This window comes from Nothoprocta perdicaria, unplaced genomic scaffold, assembly GCF_003342845.1.
Source record: "Nothoprocta perdicaria isolate Ctin4 unplaced genomic scaffold, notPer1 scaffold_51, whole genome shotgun sequence".
In the NCBI taxonomy this organism is placed as follows: Eukaryota; Metazoa; Chordata; class Aves; order Tinamiformes; family Tinamidae; genus Nothoprocta; species Nothoprocta perdicaria.
The window spans coordinates 299,131-313,215 of record NW_020455766.1 but is presented as its reverse complement, the minus strand read 5'-3'; the positions used below and the strand labels follow the sequence as shown (position 1 = coordinate 313,215).

The following is a 14,085-nucleotide window of genomic DNA, read 5'->3' as shown; positions in this document are numbered from 1 at the left end:
AAAAAAAAAAAAAAAAAAAGGAACAATGCCAGTTTGCAAGCGCAACAAGTCCTTTTAAGAGCTTTCTCTCTGTCACCATTTCCTGCGTCCCGTCCTGAAAGTTGGTGTGTGTTGATCTGTTGTTGTTTTCCCCCGGTCTCCCTCCCGCCCCCCCGCTCGCTCTGAATTGATTCAGCTGCGGAACAAGCTGAACCAGGAGCAGAATGCCAAGCTGCAGCAGCAGCGCGAGTGCCTCAACAAGCGCAACTCGGAGGTGGCCGTCATGGACAAGCGCGTCACGGAGCTGCGCGAGCGCCTCTGGAAGAAGAAGGCAGCCCTGCAGCAGAAGGAGAACGTGCCAGTAAGTGCCGGGCGTTTGCTAATAGCAAAACCCCACAGAACTCTCGCTTCCCTTGCGGCCCCTGGGGTCGGAAGTAGAGGTTTGCATGTGGGAAAGGCTGTTCAAGGAGCTGCGCTTCTCATATTCATCTATATGTGGTGGTCTTGCATTGTTGAAGTACTTTTCACAGCATGTTGGTGTTAATCTACTTTATGGGCAAGCTTATGGCCAAGGACTCTTCTTATGGCTTTTTTCATTATTATTTTAACAACATGTTAGTATGCATTAAAGTCTAAAAGGCTTCACTTCTAATACTGGAATATGACTTTTTTCTATTGCTGCTTTATTGTGCTTGATTTCTGGTTCAAACTCTTTGTATAGATGGATGCTGTAGCATAATATTATTTTTTGTTTTGTTATTTTTTTTAAGGTTTCTTCAGATGGGAATTTGCCCCAGCCGGTGGCTTCTGCTCCAAGTCGAGTGGCAGCAGTAGGTCCTTATATCCAGTCCTCTACTATGCCACGTATCACTTCCAGGCCTGAACTTTTGGTGAAACCAGCATTTTCAGATGGGACACAAGCTCTGCAGATACCTGATGGCCCCCTGAAAACACAAACTCTTCCCAACATGAGAGCTGGAAGCAGTTCACAAGCTAAGGTTCCTGCAGGTAACTTGCAGTTGGTAATCCTTCCCCAGGCCTGTTCTAACTTATCATTATCTTTCTAGCAAAATACTTTTAGGGGTGTTAGTCTTGGGATCTGACACCTCTTGCAGTGAGTGTATCTTCTAAACACCTGAGGTTATGGGATTCAGTGTGTTTTAAATATAATCTTCTTAACAAGTAATTTGAATTGAAAGGAATAGAACATAGGAGGGTTCTTCTGTAAATTAGTGATCCTGCTTTATACTTCTAACCACTGGACAACTTTGTTCAAATTCCTAGAAGCCAGCTGGTCTAGCACGCATCTAGTAGCAGCCTGGTGGCAGGGCTTTTGGGTCATGGAATTTGGAAATTGCATGTGTGAAAAGTGGTGTTACTGGTGGGGAATGGCTGTGGAAAGACCTTGTCCAACCCCGGACAAGAATCTTGACCCATCCTGCTTAGGGTATTGACAGGGATTTGTCTGCTGCTTTCTGTACCTTTCTCTGATGAGATACGGTTTGACTCGGTGGAAATAARAGTCTGGAGAAGCAGGAGAGGTGTGAAGATCCCTCCCCACTTTCTTGGGAGCAAAAGGCTCCCCTTTCCACTGACAGATAAGAGAAACTGGAATCTTCCCTGAGGAAAAAGCATAGTCTGAGATTGTAGAATAGTTTTGTTTCTTTTATATATTCCTTCCACCACTGGAGAAATAAATAAACCTTCTCCTGCAACAGATGAATGAGTGAATAAAATATGATTTTAGGTTGACCTGAACCACTTGCTGTCTCCTAGGCTCGGTGGTCCCCAGCTCAAAACCTTCCCCATCCTCCCTGGACTGGAGCAGTTCAAATGCAGACAATCTCATTAGTCAGGGACAAGCCTTGACTTCAGCAAAGGGAATTGTGATCGGTGAAGGACAAGGTAAGTTCTTGTGTCCTTAGGTAAATTAAAAGGCCAATACAGGCTTTGGTGGGATGGTGGCAGGACTATTTAAAATGCTTTATTTCAAGGATATGCACAGAAAGCACCTTCTCTGCAAGTTATCCTTATCACTGCACAGAGTGTGGTCCTTATTCTTGCAATTTTGTTGTCATTTAAAAAAATCTTCCTGTCTGTGCCAGCAGCTGAAGGCGAGAGTTTTCTGCGGGACAAGGAGAAGAAGGTCCGCCCGTTCTCTATGTTTGATTCCGTGGAGCAGTCCGCCGGGCTGGGCGCGCTGAGGAAGAACCAGAGCAGCGAGGACCTGCTGCGGGAGGCGCAGGTGGGCAGGGCCGGGCGCTGCCGCTCCGCTCCGTGGACGCTTGGAAAAATGCCTCGGTTTCTCCCAAGAAAACACTAGGCTCTTAATGTCACCTGAGCATTTAGAATCCTTCCCTCTACTCTCTATAGGGAAAACCTTCCTTTTGATAAATTACATTCAAACAGCTGGATTACTTGGACCTAGCATGTGCGTGTGCATGTTTTTCCAAAATTTATATATACAGAAGCACTTATGGGGGGCTTTTAAAATCATGTAGACACTTGTTGCACTTGTTTAATTCAGTGGTGTCCTTSAGATACTTGCTTGCAGCAAGACTTTCCACCTGCATCTTGGCACAAGTGCATGATTTGCTTGGGCAGAGGCACAAAGGAACAGGAAAACTGRAAAGATATCAAGTGCTTTGCTGGAAATAAGTGTCTTACCTGCAGATTCCAGTCTAGGTTACCTTTAGAGAATTCTGTACACACCTGTCCTTTGGTTTAAACATAGCTGGAGTGAAGGGAAAGAGGTTGAAAGTCTGGTTTAATGTTTCCAAAAGTCTTTCCATGATTACTAAATGACATTGTAAACAGTGTTGCAGAAATTGTTCACTACTGTGTGGTCCCCGGGGGTCTCTGGTTCTCCGGCAGGTCRCTACAACCTCTTTCACAGTTTAACCTTGATTTAACTCTTCCTTTGTCTTTCAGACAGCCAATAAAAACATAACAAAAGTACCACCACCAGTCCCCACTAAACCAAAGCAGATAAACTTGCCCTACTTTGGCCAAGCTCATCACCTGCCACCGTCCGAGGCGAAGCCGGAGGGAAACCCGCAGAAGCTGCCGTTGGCCGTCGTAACGATGGGGAACAAGCCAAAGGCACAGCAGCCCTCCCACGCTTCCCAGCCGATGCAGCAAAGGATCTCCATGCCTCCAGCAGGTCCTTCCTTGAGCCAGGACCAAATTCTAGCGTCGTCCAAACAGGAGAGTCCTCCAGCAGCAGCCGTGAGGCCGTTTACCCCTCAGCCATCCAAGGAGGCCTCGCTGCCGGCCTTCCGCAAGCCTCCGACGGTGGCTGCGAGCTCCATTTACAGCATGTACACGCAGCAGCAGACCCCGGGCAAGAACTTCCAGCAGGCCGTGCAGAGCGCCCTGACGAGGGCGCAGGGCAGGGCGCCGCACTTCCCGAGCGGTGAGTGTGCTCGGGAGCGCTCTGCTCCCGGAGGTCGGGGCGCGGGTGGGCGATCCCCCGGATCTGYGTGGGCACTGTGGCTCGTGCTGCAATAAGTTGGGTACAGGAGCGGGGAGCATCTCGGGTGGTTGGTGAGATTTGTGTGCYGCTTTTCTGACAGAGCGCATGATATCTAAGTCCTAGTCTAAGATCTAAGATGTCTACGATGATGGTAAACCCTTAGCAGTGAGCAGTTCAGTTGATTCCAGGATTCTGCCTCTCTGGCGAAGTGAACCGGGCTGCATGTTCTTGGTGGGCTTGTTGATGAAACGCTCACGCCTGCTTTTCCGCTGCCCCTCAGTGTACGGCAAGCCCGTGATGGCGGGAGCCCCGGCGCCGCAGCCGCCCGCGGACAACGTCTACGCGAGCGGCCCCGGCGCGGCGGGCAGCCCCGAGCCCGAGGGCGAAGCTGCCGCCAGCGCTCCGGAGAGCCACGAGACGGAGCGGATCCCCCGGCCCCTGAGCCCCACCAAGCTGCTGCCTTTCCTGTCCAACCCGTACCGCAACCAGAGCGATGCCGACCTGGAGGCGCTGCGGAAGAAGCTCTCCAACGCGCCGCGGCCGCTCAAGAAGCGCAGCTCCATTACGGAGCCCGAGGGACCCAACGGGCCCAATATTCAGAAGCTGCTGTACCAGAGGACCACCCTGGCTGCCATGGAGACTATCTCAGCTCCGTCCCATGCCTCCAAGCAGGCCGCGGCAGCTGCCAGCCCCGAAAGCCCCACGGAGATCCCAAATCCCTACTTGAGTGCAGAGTCGGAAAAAGAAACAGCTGCTTCCGCCCCAGAACCAGCCATAGCCGAGGAAGCAGAGTCGGAAGCAGCGGATCAGAGTGAGGTGGTTCTGCCCTCGGCAGCTTTGGACACTGTCCCCGAAGGGCCGTCGGACAGCGAGGAGCTCATGCAACCCAAAATGGAAGAGCCGAGCCTAGAAGCTTCACTGCCTCTGGAAGTGTACATGGAGGAGTATCCTCCATACCCACCACCTCCATATCCGTCAGGGGAACCGGAGAGTTTGGGAGAGGATGTGTCCAATATGCGACCTCCAGAAGTTACAGGACAGTTTTCCCTGCCTCCAGTGAGTATTAGCCTACAAATAAGTCAGTCCAAGTTCCACAAGGAGTTTCCCTGTGTTGTCTTGTAGAGATCGTTGAGTGGATGTGGAGAGTTAGTTGCAGGGATAGAAGAGATGCTATAGAGAAACTTCTGTTTGTTTGATACAATTATCTCCAAATGGAACTGACAGTAATGAAAAGACTGTTGTTTCATAAAATGAATGGCAGTAATGATAAGTTTTGAATGGAGCTTGGTACACCAAGAGTAAAACTCTTCAGGGCTGTAAAATACATTTCTTATAGAAGCCTCATCCAAATTTTATTACCTCTTAAGAGTAAATAAAACTGATTTTTGAGGCACAGCTGCAAATTTCAGGAGTATTTGTCCYGTTGTTGATGTGAGCTGGAAACCAATTATCTGAATCCCCAGTCAAATTTATCTATTTGGAAGTGCCTTGTTTGAAAATTAGAGTTGAACAGGACCTGTCCCAGTCCCCACTTTAACAACTCCTTTGTAGATGCCAACTGCTTACGCTTCCTTTACTGGAGCTTTCTCCACATTTTTCTCTGAAACTTTCATTTGTCATGAGTCAATTCTCAAGCTGCATCGAAGTGACGTCCCTTAGGGCTAAGGGTAGGCACCACTTTACTGTCTTGATGCTTATTTTGGGAGTCTGCATCCGTTCATGTGCTGTGGTGTTATTTCACACTTGCAGAGCAGAAATACTTAATGTTTTCAGCTCTTTGAAGAGTTCTGGTAAAACTGATCACGAGTAGAATTTTAATAAGCTGATGTACAAAAGTGTGATTTTCTTTTTTTGTCCTGTCCACCTCGGGGCAGAGGACATAAATACTTTAGCCTGCTTTTTAACCTTGTAATTTCTGCATGGAATAGTCACTGCATGTTCTTCTTTGTGCTCTTAAAGCCTTTCTCCTTGCTCCTTTTTTCAAGGAAACTTGGGAGCTAGGATGTCCTAGGCTGCAAGAACGCAGGTCTGCGTGGTTTTGTGGTAATCTGGGGAGGAGAAGAAACCAGCCCAACTTCTTGATTTGTATTTAAAAACTTGAATTCTACTAAAAGGCAGTTTATTTAAAAAGCCTGTACTTGTGGCATGATGTAGAAATCAGTGGGTGAAGGAGGCTTTTCTGGGAATCTCATCCCCTACAGCTTATCGTCACGTGTTTGCTCTTGCAGAACATGAGTCATTTCCATTGCTCTCTGCTTGGGCATCTGTCAGGAATTTGCATGGCCCTCTGAATAGTGTTTATTCCTGCTGCCCAGCCAGCTGGGCAGAGCGCTGCCTTGCTGGGTGCGTGGCCACTGCAGAAAGAGCCCAGTGAAAACGATCCAGAGGAGCTTCCCGGGATCACTGGGGGCTTCTCGAGTCGTTCCGTACTTGGTTCTGCATTCGCACGGAGACTCTTTTCCGTAACAGGTTTTATTCCTGGTAATAACTCTGCTCTACTTAGCAAAATATTAGGAACTTAACATCTGCGCTTAAAGATGTGCATGGAGTCTTAAGGTTCATGGCTTGGGTCATAGCTGTAAGAATTAATGCTAAAATAGTCTGAATACAAACGTTTGCATTTGTTTCTTCTGTKTAGAAATTTAGGAGTTTCGTGATTTTGATGTACTTGCTCGAGGTGATTTCTGAGCTGAACACTGACCTCTGCCTAAAATGGAGGCAAAGATCTTTCCTAGTGCTCCAAACTTGCTGTATTCATCCTGGGAAGGGGGCTGGGAATGATAGCAAATGTGTGAATAGTTTAAATTTCATGTATGTCCTGAATGGTCATTTCTGTTATTTTTATATCAACAACTTCATATTCTTGTTTTCCCAGCAGAAATACCTGTAACTTGTGTTACCTTTTTGCAGGGGAAGAGGACAAACTTGCGTAAAACTGGCTCCGAGAGAATTGCCCATGGGATGAGGGTGAAATTCAACCCCCTCGCACTGCTKCTGGATTCATCTTTGGAGGGCGAATTTGACCTCGTGCAGAGAATCATTTATGAGGTACAAATCCTACCTTGGGAGAGGAGGAGTAGCCATCCCCTTCCAAGAGGGAAGCCAAAGCTAAGCTGGTCAGGGCTGGGATGCGAGACTAAATGAAGAGCACCCAGCCTGGATCTGTTTGTGAGGAGGGAAGAAATCCCAACAGAAAGGGCCACCTGGCAGCTCGTTTGAGCTGTTGCATCCTYGCTGGACATTTAGCATAGAGACTGGAAGATTGCAAGGTGCCTTTTCCATTTCTTATGTAGCATGTTAGCAAAGTATTTGACAAGAAAAGGCTCACTTACCTATTTCACTGCAAGCAAAAGACATGTATTTGGGACATGTTACAAATGCTTGTACTAAATTGCCAAGACGATATAAATATTTTTCTAAATATCCGTCATCTTTCTGTTAAAAGGAGACTGCAGGGTCTCATGTGAATCTTCTTGTGATATTGTGTTACTGCTGTTATTTTTCTCCCCGTTGCTTGTGTTCTTTATAGAAATAAGGCTCAGAATTAACACTWCAGAACAGGGCAACTGATTTTCCTACCCGTAGAGATGTTAACTGTGGAGAGCTTCAGCAGAACGAGAGTCTGTCCTTTGTTGGTTGCGCAGGTGGAGGATCCCAGTATGCCCAACGACGAGGGCATCACGGCGCTGCACAACGCCGTGTGCGCCGGGCACACGGAGATCGTCAAGTTCCTGGTGCAGTTTGGGGTGAACGTGAACGCCGCCGACAGCGACGGATGGTAGGGCTTCCCGCGGGCACCGGCGGGCGACCGCCCGAGAGCCGCAGCCCGCGGCTTGTCCCCTCTGATGGAAGGGAAAAACAAGGCTCTGGGAGGCTCTGGGCTCCTGAGGGGGTGGATTTGACTTCGAGAGGCCTTTGTAGGGGAGAAAAAAGTTTAAAAAGGAGCTTTAGAGCTGTGCTTGCACCTGCAGGGCTGGTGAGCACTTTTCCACAGGAGTGCAGCAGCAGTTCTCGGTGGGGTGTCATGAGGGGGAAATAGGCAGAGCTGCACAAATGCTTCGTATTTGGGCAAAACAGAACAAAACTAACTGCGTTTCCAGCCTGATGGGCTGGATGYGGTTGTCAGGTAATCTGTTTCTTTGAGATGTTAGGCAAGTATAAGGCAATTTCTATATGATGAATTGCCTGCTGGAATTCCCAGTGTGCCTCCCCTGCAAATGTGCTAGTGTGCAGCCTGCACACACGCTGGACAGCTTCCAGCTCTGCAAATTTTTTTGGCTTTTATGCCCAGAACTCAGATAATTGAGGAGTGCTTTCCCAACCCACAGCCCCAAGCCAGAGGTGGTGCTGAGGTTACAGCTCATTCCTAAAGGATGCCAGGGGAGCTTTCTGATAGAAGGGCTGTGGGAGAGCTCTGCCTTTCTGCCTACACCTGAAGTGCCCAAGGCTCTGAGTAAAGATGCTTGTTGTCCCACAGCTGTAGTTGCCCGTGCTCCTTCCCAGGCCACATCTCAGCCCATCGCTGGGTGGCGAGAGATGTCGCGTTTGGAGTGTTTCTGAGGTGCACTGGGGAAAGGTCTTCAGTTTTCAATGGATCAGAAAGCGGTAGCATGACCAGAGGTCCATATAGAAACCCAGCTCCAGGGCTCTGGCAGCTCCAGGTACCCCCTGCTCTGAAAGGCAGTTGTTCCTGGCCGGCCGGGTTAACCGCTGCAGGCGGGAGGCCCTGCACGAGAGCCCGGGGAGCCCGCGGGCCGGGCTGCCRGCCATCAGCCTTTTGTCCTGCCCTTCCCCTTGGCGCGCAGGACCCCGCTGCACTGCGCCGCGTCCTGCAACAACGTGCAGGTGTGCAAGTTCCTGGTGGAGTCGGGCGCCGCCGTGTTCGCCATGACCTACAGCGACATGCAGACGGCCGCCGACAAGTGCGAAGAGATGGAGGAGGGCTACACGCAGTGCTCCCAGTTCCTCTACGGTGCGTGACCAGTCCCTCCCTCCCTCACGTGGGGCTTTTCGGTGTGGTTTTGGGTGAAGAGTGGGTACTTGCACGGCCTTTTGCCTGTGCCCCAAGTTCCTGTTGGGGAGAGAGGGCCTAAGCYGGCTTACTGTGAGGTCCATCTGGAGCAAGCTTTTGTATCTGCTGAGTCTGTAGAGGTGATTTGGGTGATGCAGTTTCCATGTGCATTAAAACCCTTGAATGAACTGAACATTGCATGAGGGAATGCAGTGGCTTGAGAATATGATAGGGTAGATCTTCCCAGGTGAGTGTTACTTCATGCACCAACGTGCTGGGGATTGCTCAGCAGGCCGTTCTCTCTCACACACACAACCTAATGTCTTCAAATGGGGAGYACTTCCTAAGATGAATTTTTAGAACCTGGGAAGGTATTTCCAAGTTTCTGCCTTAACAGAGGTTTGTAAACACTGAACTGGACTCTGCTGTTTTTATTTTCTATGWTTTATAAATAAATCCCCCATTTAATTTAATTCCTTCCTATAGTAAGGCTACAAGGAATATCCTTTTTTTAATACCCTGAATTCCTTCCAGGGTACAGTAGGAATTAAATCAGAGATGATATTAGATTATTTTTCTGTGGTTTGTAGGTAGCCCTTGCTGCATAGGCACCTATCAACTGGACTTTCATTCCCCTATGAGAGGCTGGAGGAGTAAGAGGGAAAATGCAGCCTATCTGGGTTGGTGGGAGCTCTGAGCAGCGTGAGCTCTGGTGAGCTGCTAAGCGCACGTGTTTCAGAGCAGCCTGCCCAGCTGCCCTCAGGAAGCAGGATGTCCCGGTGCCAGTGCACTGCCTTCCTTAGGAAAGGAAGGAGGAGCCCTTAGGAAAGGAGGGAGCCTCCCTGGCTAGCAGCCCAGCCTGGAGGCAAGTGAAGTTCCAGTCGGTTTTGCATCCAGGCTCCCGTGGTATGGTGGCTGCCAACAGCAAACATCCAAGGTGGATTATAGGACTACATTAACAAGAGTAATTAAAAATAGTAGTGTTTAATCAGTTATCTTTTTGTTTGTTTTTAAGCATGAGTCAGAGCTGGGACCTGTGTTTAATGAGTGCTGGGATTTTTTTTTTCTAGAAATCTGTCAAATTCTTAAATTCATATAAGCAACCTCCTGTGGGAAGGAGGCCCATGACTTACCTAGGCACAGTCTGAAGAAACATGTTCTGTTTGTCTGTGGATTTTTTTTAATCTCACTCACTGAATTGTCAAATGTTCCTTTTCAATATAGAAATACATTTATATATTTATATAGAGATATGATTATTACCTGTAAAAATTATGAGATACTTTCTAGTAGGTCTCCAAAGGATTGTAAGGCTCTGGCTTGTTGTCATCTTTATTGAAACCTCTTGATATTTGGGCTGCCTGGCTGCTGAATTCTCATATTGTGCTGAATGCTATTGCTGGGGCTCTCTACAGTTATGGTGAGAAATTCACTCACTGTGGAGCCTTCCTGCTGCAAGGGAAGTCTGGGGTGTGGGTGTCCCTGTTTAGAGCAGATGTTGCATTAAAACCTGGCCTGTTGCCTGTGAGATGAAAAACCTGGGTGTGCAGCCTGGGAAGTATCTGAAATGAGTATTCACTGATTTGCCTAATTCCTCTTTGCTGTGGAGAATGAACAATACTGAAAAGCAGCAACAAATGCAAGTGTTTCAAGTACTCCATTAGTCGCCTAACACTGGAATCCTGCTCTGATGTTGCAGCCACATCATCTTACACCTTTCAGGGATTAATGACCTTCATGGTATAACCAGGCTCTTAAAGACATTACCCTGGATCAAAACTTCTTTATTGTTCACCTGTTGTGCAGCTCTCTTTCCCTCAGTGTTGATACTCAGTGCCAGCTCTGCCCTTACGTGTGTGCAGAGCTCCAGCCTCTGCTAAACTTTTGGTTATACCAAATGGGAGGCGAGGAGGGGAGGAAAGCTTCCTTAGGAATTAAAGCACGCTGTGAAAGTAACTTGGGTTTAGAGGAGCTGCAAGGTAGAAATGAAAACCTTCCCTGGCAGACATAGACTCTCATATAGGATCCTTAGCTGTAATAGCTGGAAGATGGAGAGGGAATTGACAGGTTTTGTGGTGTGATGTGCAACATACCTTTCCTCCTGAAGATATGAAAATATAGCAAGCAAAAACCAGTAAGGCTCACTAATCTAAAACAGCATAATTAACTATGAGAAAGTTTGTATAGCAGTTGTTTGAAATACCCTTTTTGATGTGCTGAGAAATATGTAGTGAGAGAATATTTCATCTTTAGCTACAGCTGTTTATTCAGATTCTAACAACAAGTAGGTTTTAAGTGATCTTTTTTTTTTTTTTTTTTTCCCCCCAACGTTGCAGGAGTCCAGGAGAAAATGGGCATAATGAACAAAGGAGTCATCTACTGCCTGTGGGATTACGAGGCCCAGAATGACGACGAGCTCTCCATGAAGGAGGGAGACTGCATGACSGTCCTGCGCCGCGAGGACGGCGACGAAATCGAGTGGTGGTGGGCACGGCTCAACGACAAGGAAGGCTACGTGCCCCGCAACCTGCTCGGSGTAAGTGCTCGCTCGGCGGTCACGGGGACACTGGCTGCAGGGTTGACAGGATTCGCCTCGTGCATCTGGGCTAGAGGCTGCTTCCAAAGTCCAGCCCTCGGAGTTGAAGCCCTCTGTTTATCCAGGCAGGGAGTTGCGGGCTTCGGCAGAGAGACTGACAGCCTCCATTGGGATCCTTGGTGCAGGCTGTGTTAATAGTCCCTCCCTGCCTCTGTTTAGGGGGGATGTAGTGCACTTTATGCACTGAGACAGGTTCACRTAGGAATTTAAGCCACGAACACTGCAAAATTCCACACTCCTCTTTCTAGTATGGAAAAGAGCTCAAATTGCCAGATCTCATGGAAATTTTACAATGCTCCTGTTTGTCCTGTGCTCTTTCAGTAGTAAGTTAGTGACATCTAATTCRCTTCCCCTCTTTGTATTACCCTTTTATTTAAAAGCAAAATAAAACACAGATGTGTCTGGATAATGGGAGATATTTTCAATTACTTCCCCATGTTTCTCCTTATGACCGAGTTGCTAGAAAACTCAAGCAGATGGACATGTGTAAGAGCTCCATTAAGCTTTTTGCTACCTATGCAGTAACCCTCCTGCAGGAGATAGCCCTTAGAACTGGCAGAACTTCAGAACTCCCTTSAGTTCCAGCTGAATGAGGAATGATGCTTGAAAGAGGCCGAATCTTCTCCTCATACCGATAATCCTTATTCCTGACTGGTCAGGCTTCCAGAGCAGCCACCTCTAATGCAGGACAAGTTTTCACATCTGCTCTGCACCCGCGTCGTTCCCAGTGGGAGCCCYGTTGTTCCCCCAGCGGGAGCGACCCTTCCTGCCCAGCCCACACACCCACCCCAGGGCCGCCGGGGAGGTTCCCATGCCCAGCACCGCTGCCTGAGCACTCGGGAGTGGTTCCTGAAAGTAATGACTGGACTTTGAATGGAGCAGCTGAAATCCAGGCCAGGATGTGCAGCCCGGAGAAGAATCCTCGGTAGCTTCATGTGGWCTTGCGTAGAGCTGTGTTTGTCACAGCTGCTCCAGTCTTCTGCAGTTAGGTGCACTGAGTAAAACTGAGGGAATAACATGATCKCTCTCTGCCAGTCTCACAGTCAGCAGCTTCCTGGGCCGTGCAGGAGTTCTGGAAGCAAATGCCCCAACAGGAGCTCCTGGCACCCAGGGAAGCACAGGCAGGYTGAGCCCATCCCTGCTGCAGGTGCTGCAGGCTGTGCTGGGCCCCGGGGCGAAGTCCCCCCCTCTGCTCCTGCTCAGCAGCTGAGCAGCAGGAAGCCTAGGAAGGAGTCTAGTGCCTCTTTGAATACAGAATGGCCTTAAGGTCCCTGAGCTACCTATGTGAATTCGCAGCCCTTCCCTCACTACGGCACGGCCCCTGGAGCATCAGGGTCCTTGGGCAGCCCAGTGTTCCCAGCCTGTCCGAAGCTGTRGCTAGATAGTGGCTGGTAAGCATTACAGAAAGCAAAATAGAGCTCAGCACCTCCCTATTTCCTCTCATAAGTGGGGGGAGAAGTTCACTGAACACAGGCTCTTGACTTAKGAAACCACCTGTCTTCCCTAGCCCACCCTCCTGGCTCACGCTGCAGTTTCTCTGTTGCTTGCTTTTCAGTGCCTTCCTTTTGCATAATTGTGCTTTCATACTTGCACGCTCYGTACCTTCTAAGCTCGCCTGAAGAATGCTATATCTACTCCTGTTAGTGCTCTGAGGCACTAAAATTTTGAATTCTCTTCTGTTTTACCCTCAGCTGTATCCAAGGATTAAACCTAGACAAAGAAGCTTGGCCTGATCTAGCACAGAAGCCAGACTCTTGAAGTACTAATCATGAATGACTTAAAGAAAAAAAATTGTCTTGGTTCCAGTATCATGAGACTTATTTCAATGACAATGTAATTTGAAAGCTATGAAGAATGTGCTTTGAAAACAAATGAAGGATTGATGCATTAGCAAATGGAAAAGGGCATTTTCCAAGATGAAATAGTGGCTACAAGCAACTGAAACTGCTCCATTTGGTCTAAGCAAGACTAATGTTCAAGTTCCCACTCTGATCTTTCTGCCATGCTGGGGAAAAAAATCACATTTTTGCACAATAAATACAAGGACCCTTTCAATTCCTCAGTGGAGGAGGCAGCATGAAACAGATGACTGGCTTTGTCCACATTTTTCCTGAGGGTTTTTCCAGATGGGAGAAACTGAAGTCATCTAACGTACGTGCGCAGCACCCAAATGCTTGTGCTGTGAGCAGAACATTGGTTGAAGTAGCCACACTGAAGTGCATCTAAGCAGTAAGAACCAGGTGACCAGTGCATTGAGCAATAACTTTTAAAATGTTGTAGCATCTTAGGAATTTCATGTATTCAAAATGTGCTATATTCCAGACAATGTAGTTTTAGACTCCTCTTTTTACAAAAAGCCTTCTGTATTTATTGTCTTTTTGTACTTTGAAAACTAAGTGTAGAAACTCTTTAGTCCTTCTTTCTATTGACTGTGATACCATTAAACTCTTTTTCCTCTCTTAAGCCTTAACTCCTGGGTGCTGCCAAGCTTTTTAATGCTACAGCACCTGACAGTGTTATCAACACAGGTCTAGCCCTGCTAGGGTAACAGCTCCTTGCTGTACTGGAGGTGGAGGAGTGATTCCAGCCTGGGCTTGACTCTCTGCATTAAAACTTAGCCCTTACCTGTAAGCTGCATGTATCTTTTGTTAACCTTAGAAGCTGGGGGACACGTGTAAGAAGACAGACCTTGGTACAAGTATTTTTGAAATAAAACCTTTCTTCTAGACCTATCCTTTGTATCCATCGGCTCAGGAGTAATCACTGGCCCAGGAGCATTACTTACACGGTCAAATCTTTCCTTGAGGGAATTTTCATAAACCGCTTCACCTTCAGGCTCCTGGTTCCTGCTTTCTGAAAACACACCCCTAAATACAGGAAACTGAGTAGGAAAGAGGATGCAGTTGCTGAAGTGGCCAAGACTGAGCTGGAGTGAGGAATCTCTGAAGCAGGGGCCTGCCACTCTTAACAGCCTCGTCCTCATTTCAATACGTGCAATATAGGGTCTACACTTTTGATCAGTAT

The 14,085-nt window shown here is 48.0% G+C and overlaps 1 protein-coding gene across 2 annotated transcripts in view; it reads left to right on the top strand.

Annotated features, from left to right (window-relative positions):
* The window catches only part of TP53BP2 (tumor protein p53 binding protein 2), a 26,353-nt gene extending 12,700 nt beyond the window's left edge, over positions 1-13,653 (top strand). Inside the window, exons 7-17 of one of the 2 annotated variants that reach the window (XM_026048075.1) lie at positions 176-340; positions 750-987; positions 1,756-1,884; positions 2,088-2,224; positions 2,911-3,394; positions 3,735-4,510; positions 6,365-6,502; positions 7,099-7,232; positions 8,260-8,426; positions 10,802-11,001; positions 12,753-13,653. In XM_026048075.1, coding sequence (XP_025903860.1) covers positions 176-340; positions 750-987; positions 1,756-1,884; positions 2,088-2,224; positions 2,911-3,394; positions 3,735-4,510; positions 6,365-6,502; positions 7,099-7,232; positions 8,260-8,426; positions 10,802-11,001; positions 12,753-12,794 — 2,610 coding nt within the window. In that variant the 3' untranslated portion in view covers positions 12,795-13,653. Of the gene's footprint in view, positions 1-175; positions 341-749; positions 988-1,755; positions 1,885-2,084; positions 2,225-2,910; positions 3,395-3,734; positions 4,511-6,364; positions 6,503-7,098; positions 7,233-8,259; positions 8,427-10,801; positions 11,002-12,752 lie in introns of both variants that reach the window. The other variant, XM_026048074.1, reaches the window with a different exon arrangement.
* Positions 13,654-14,085: the final 432 nt, after the last annotated feature.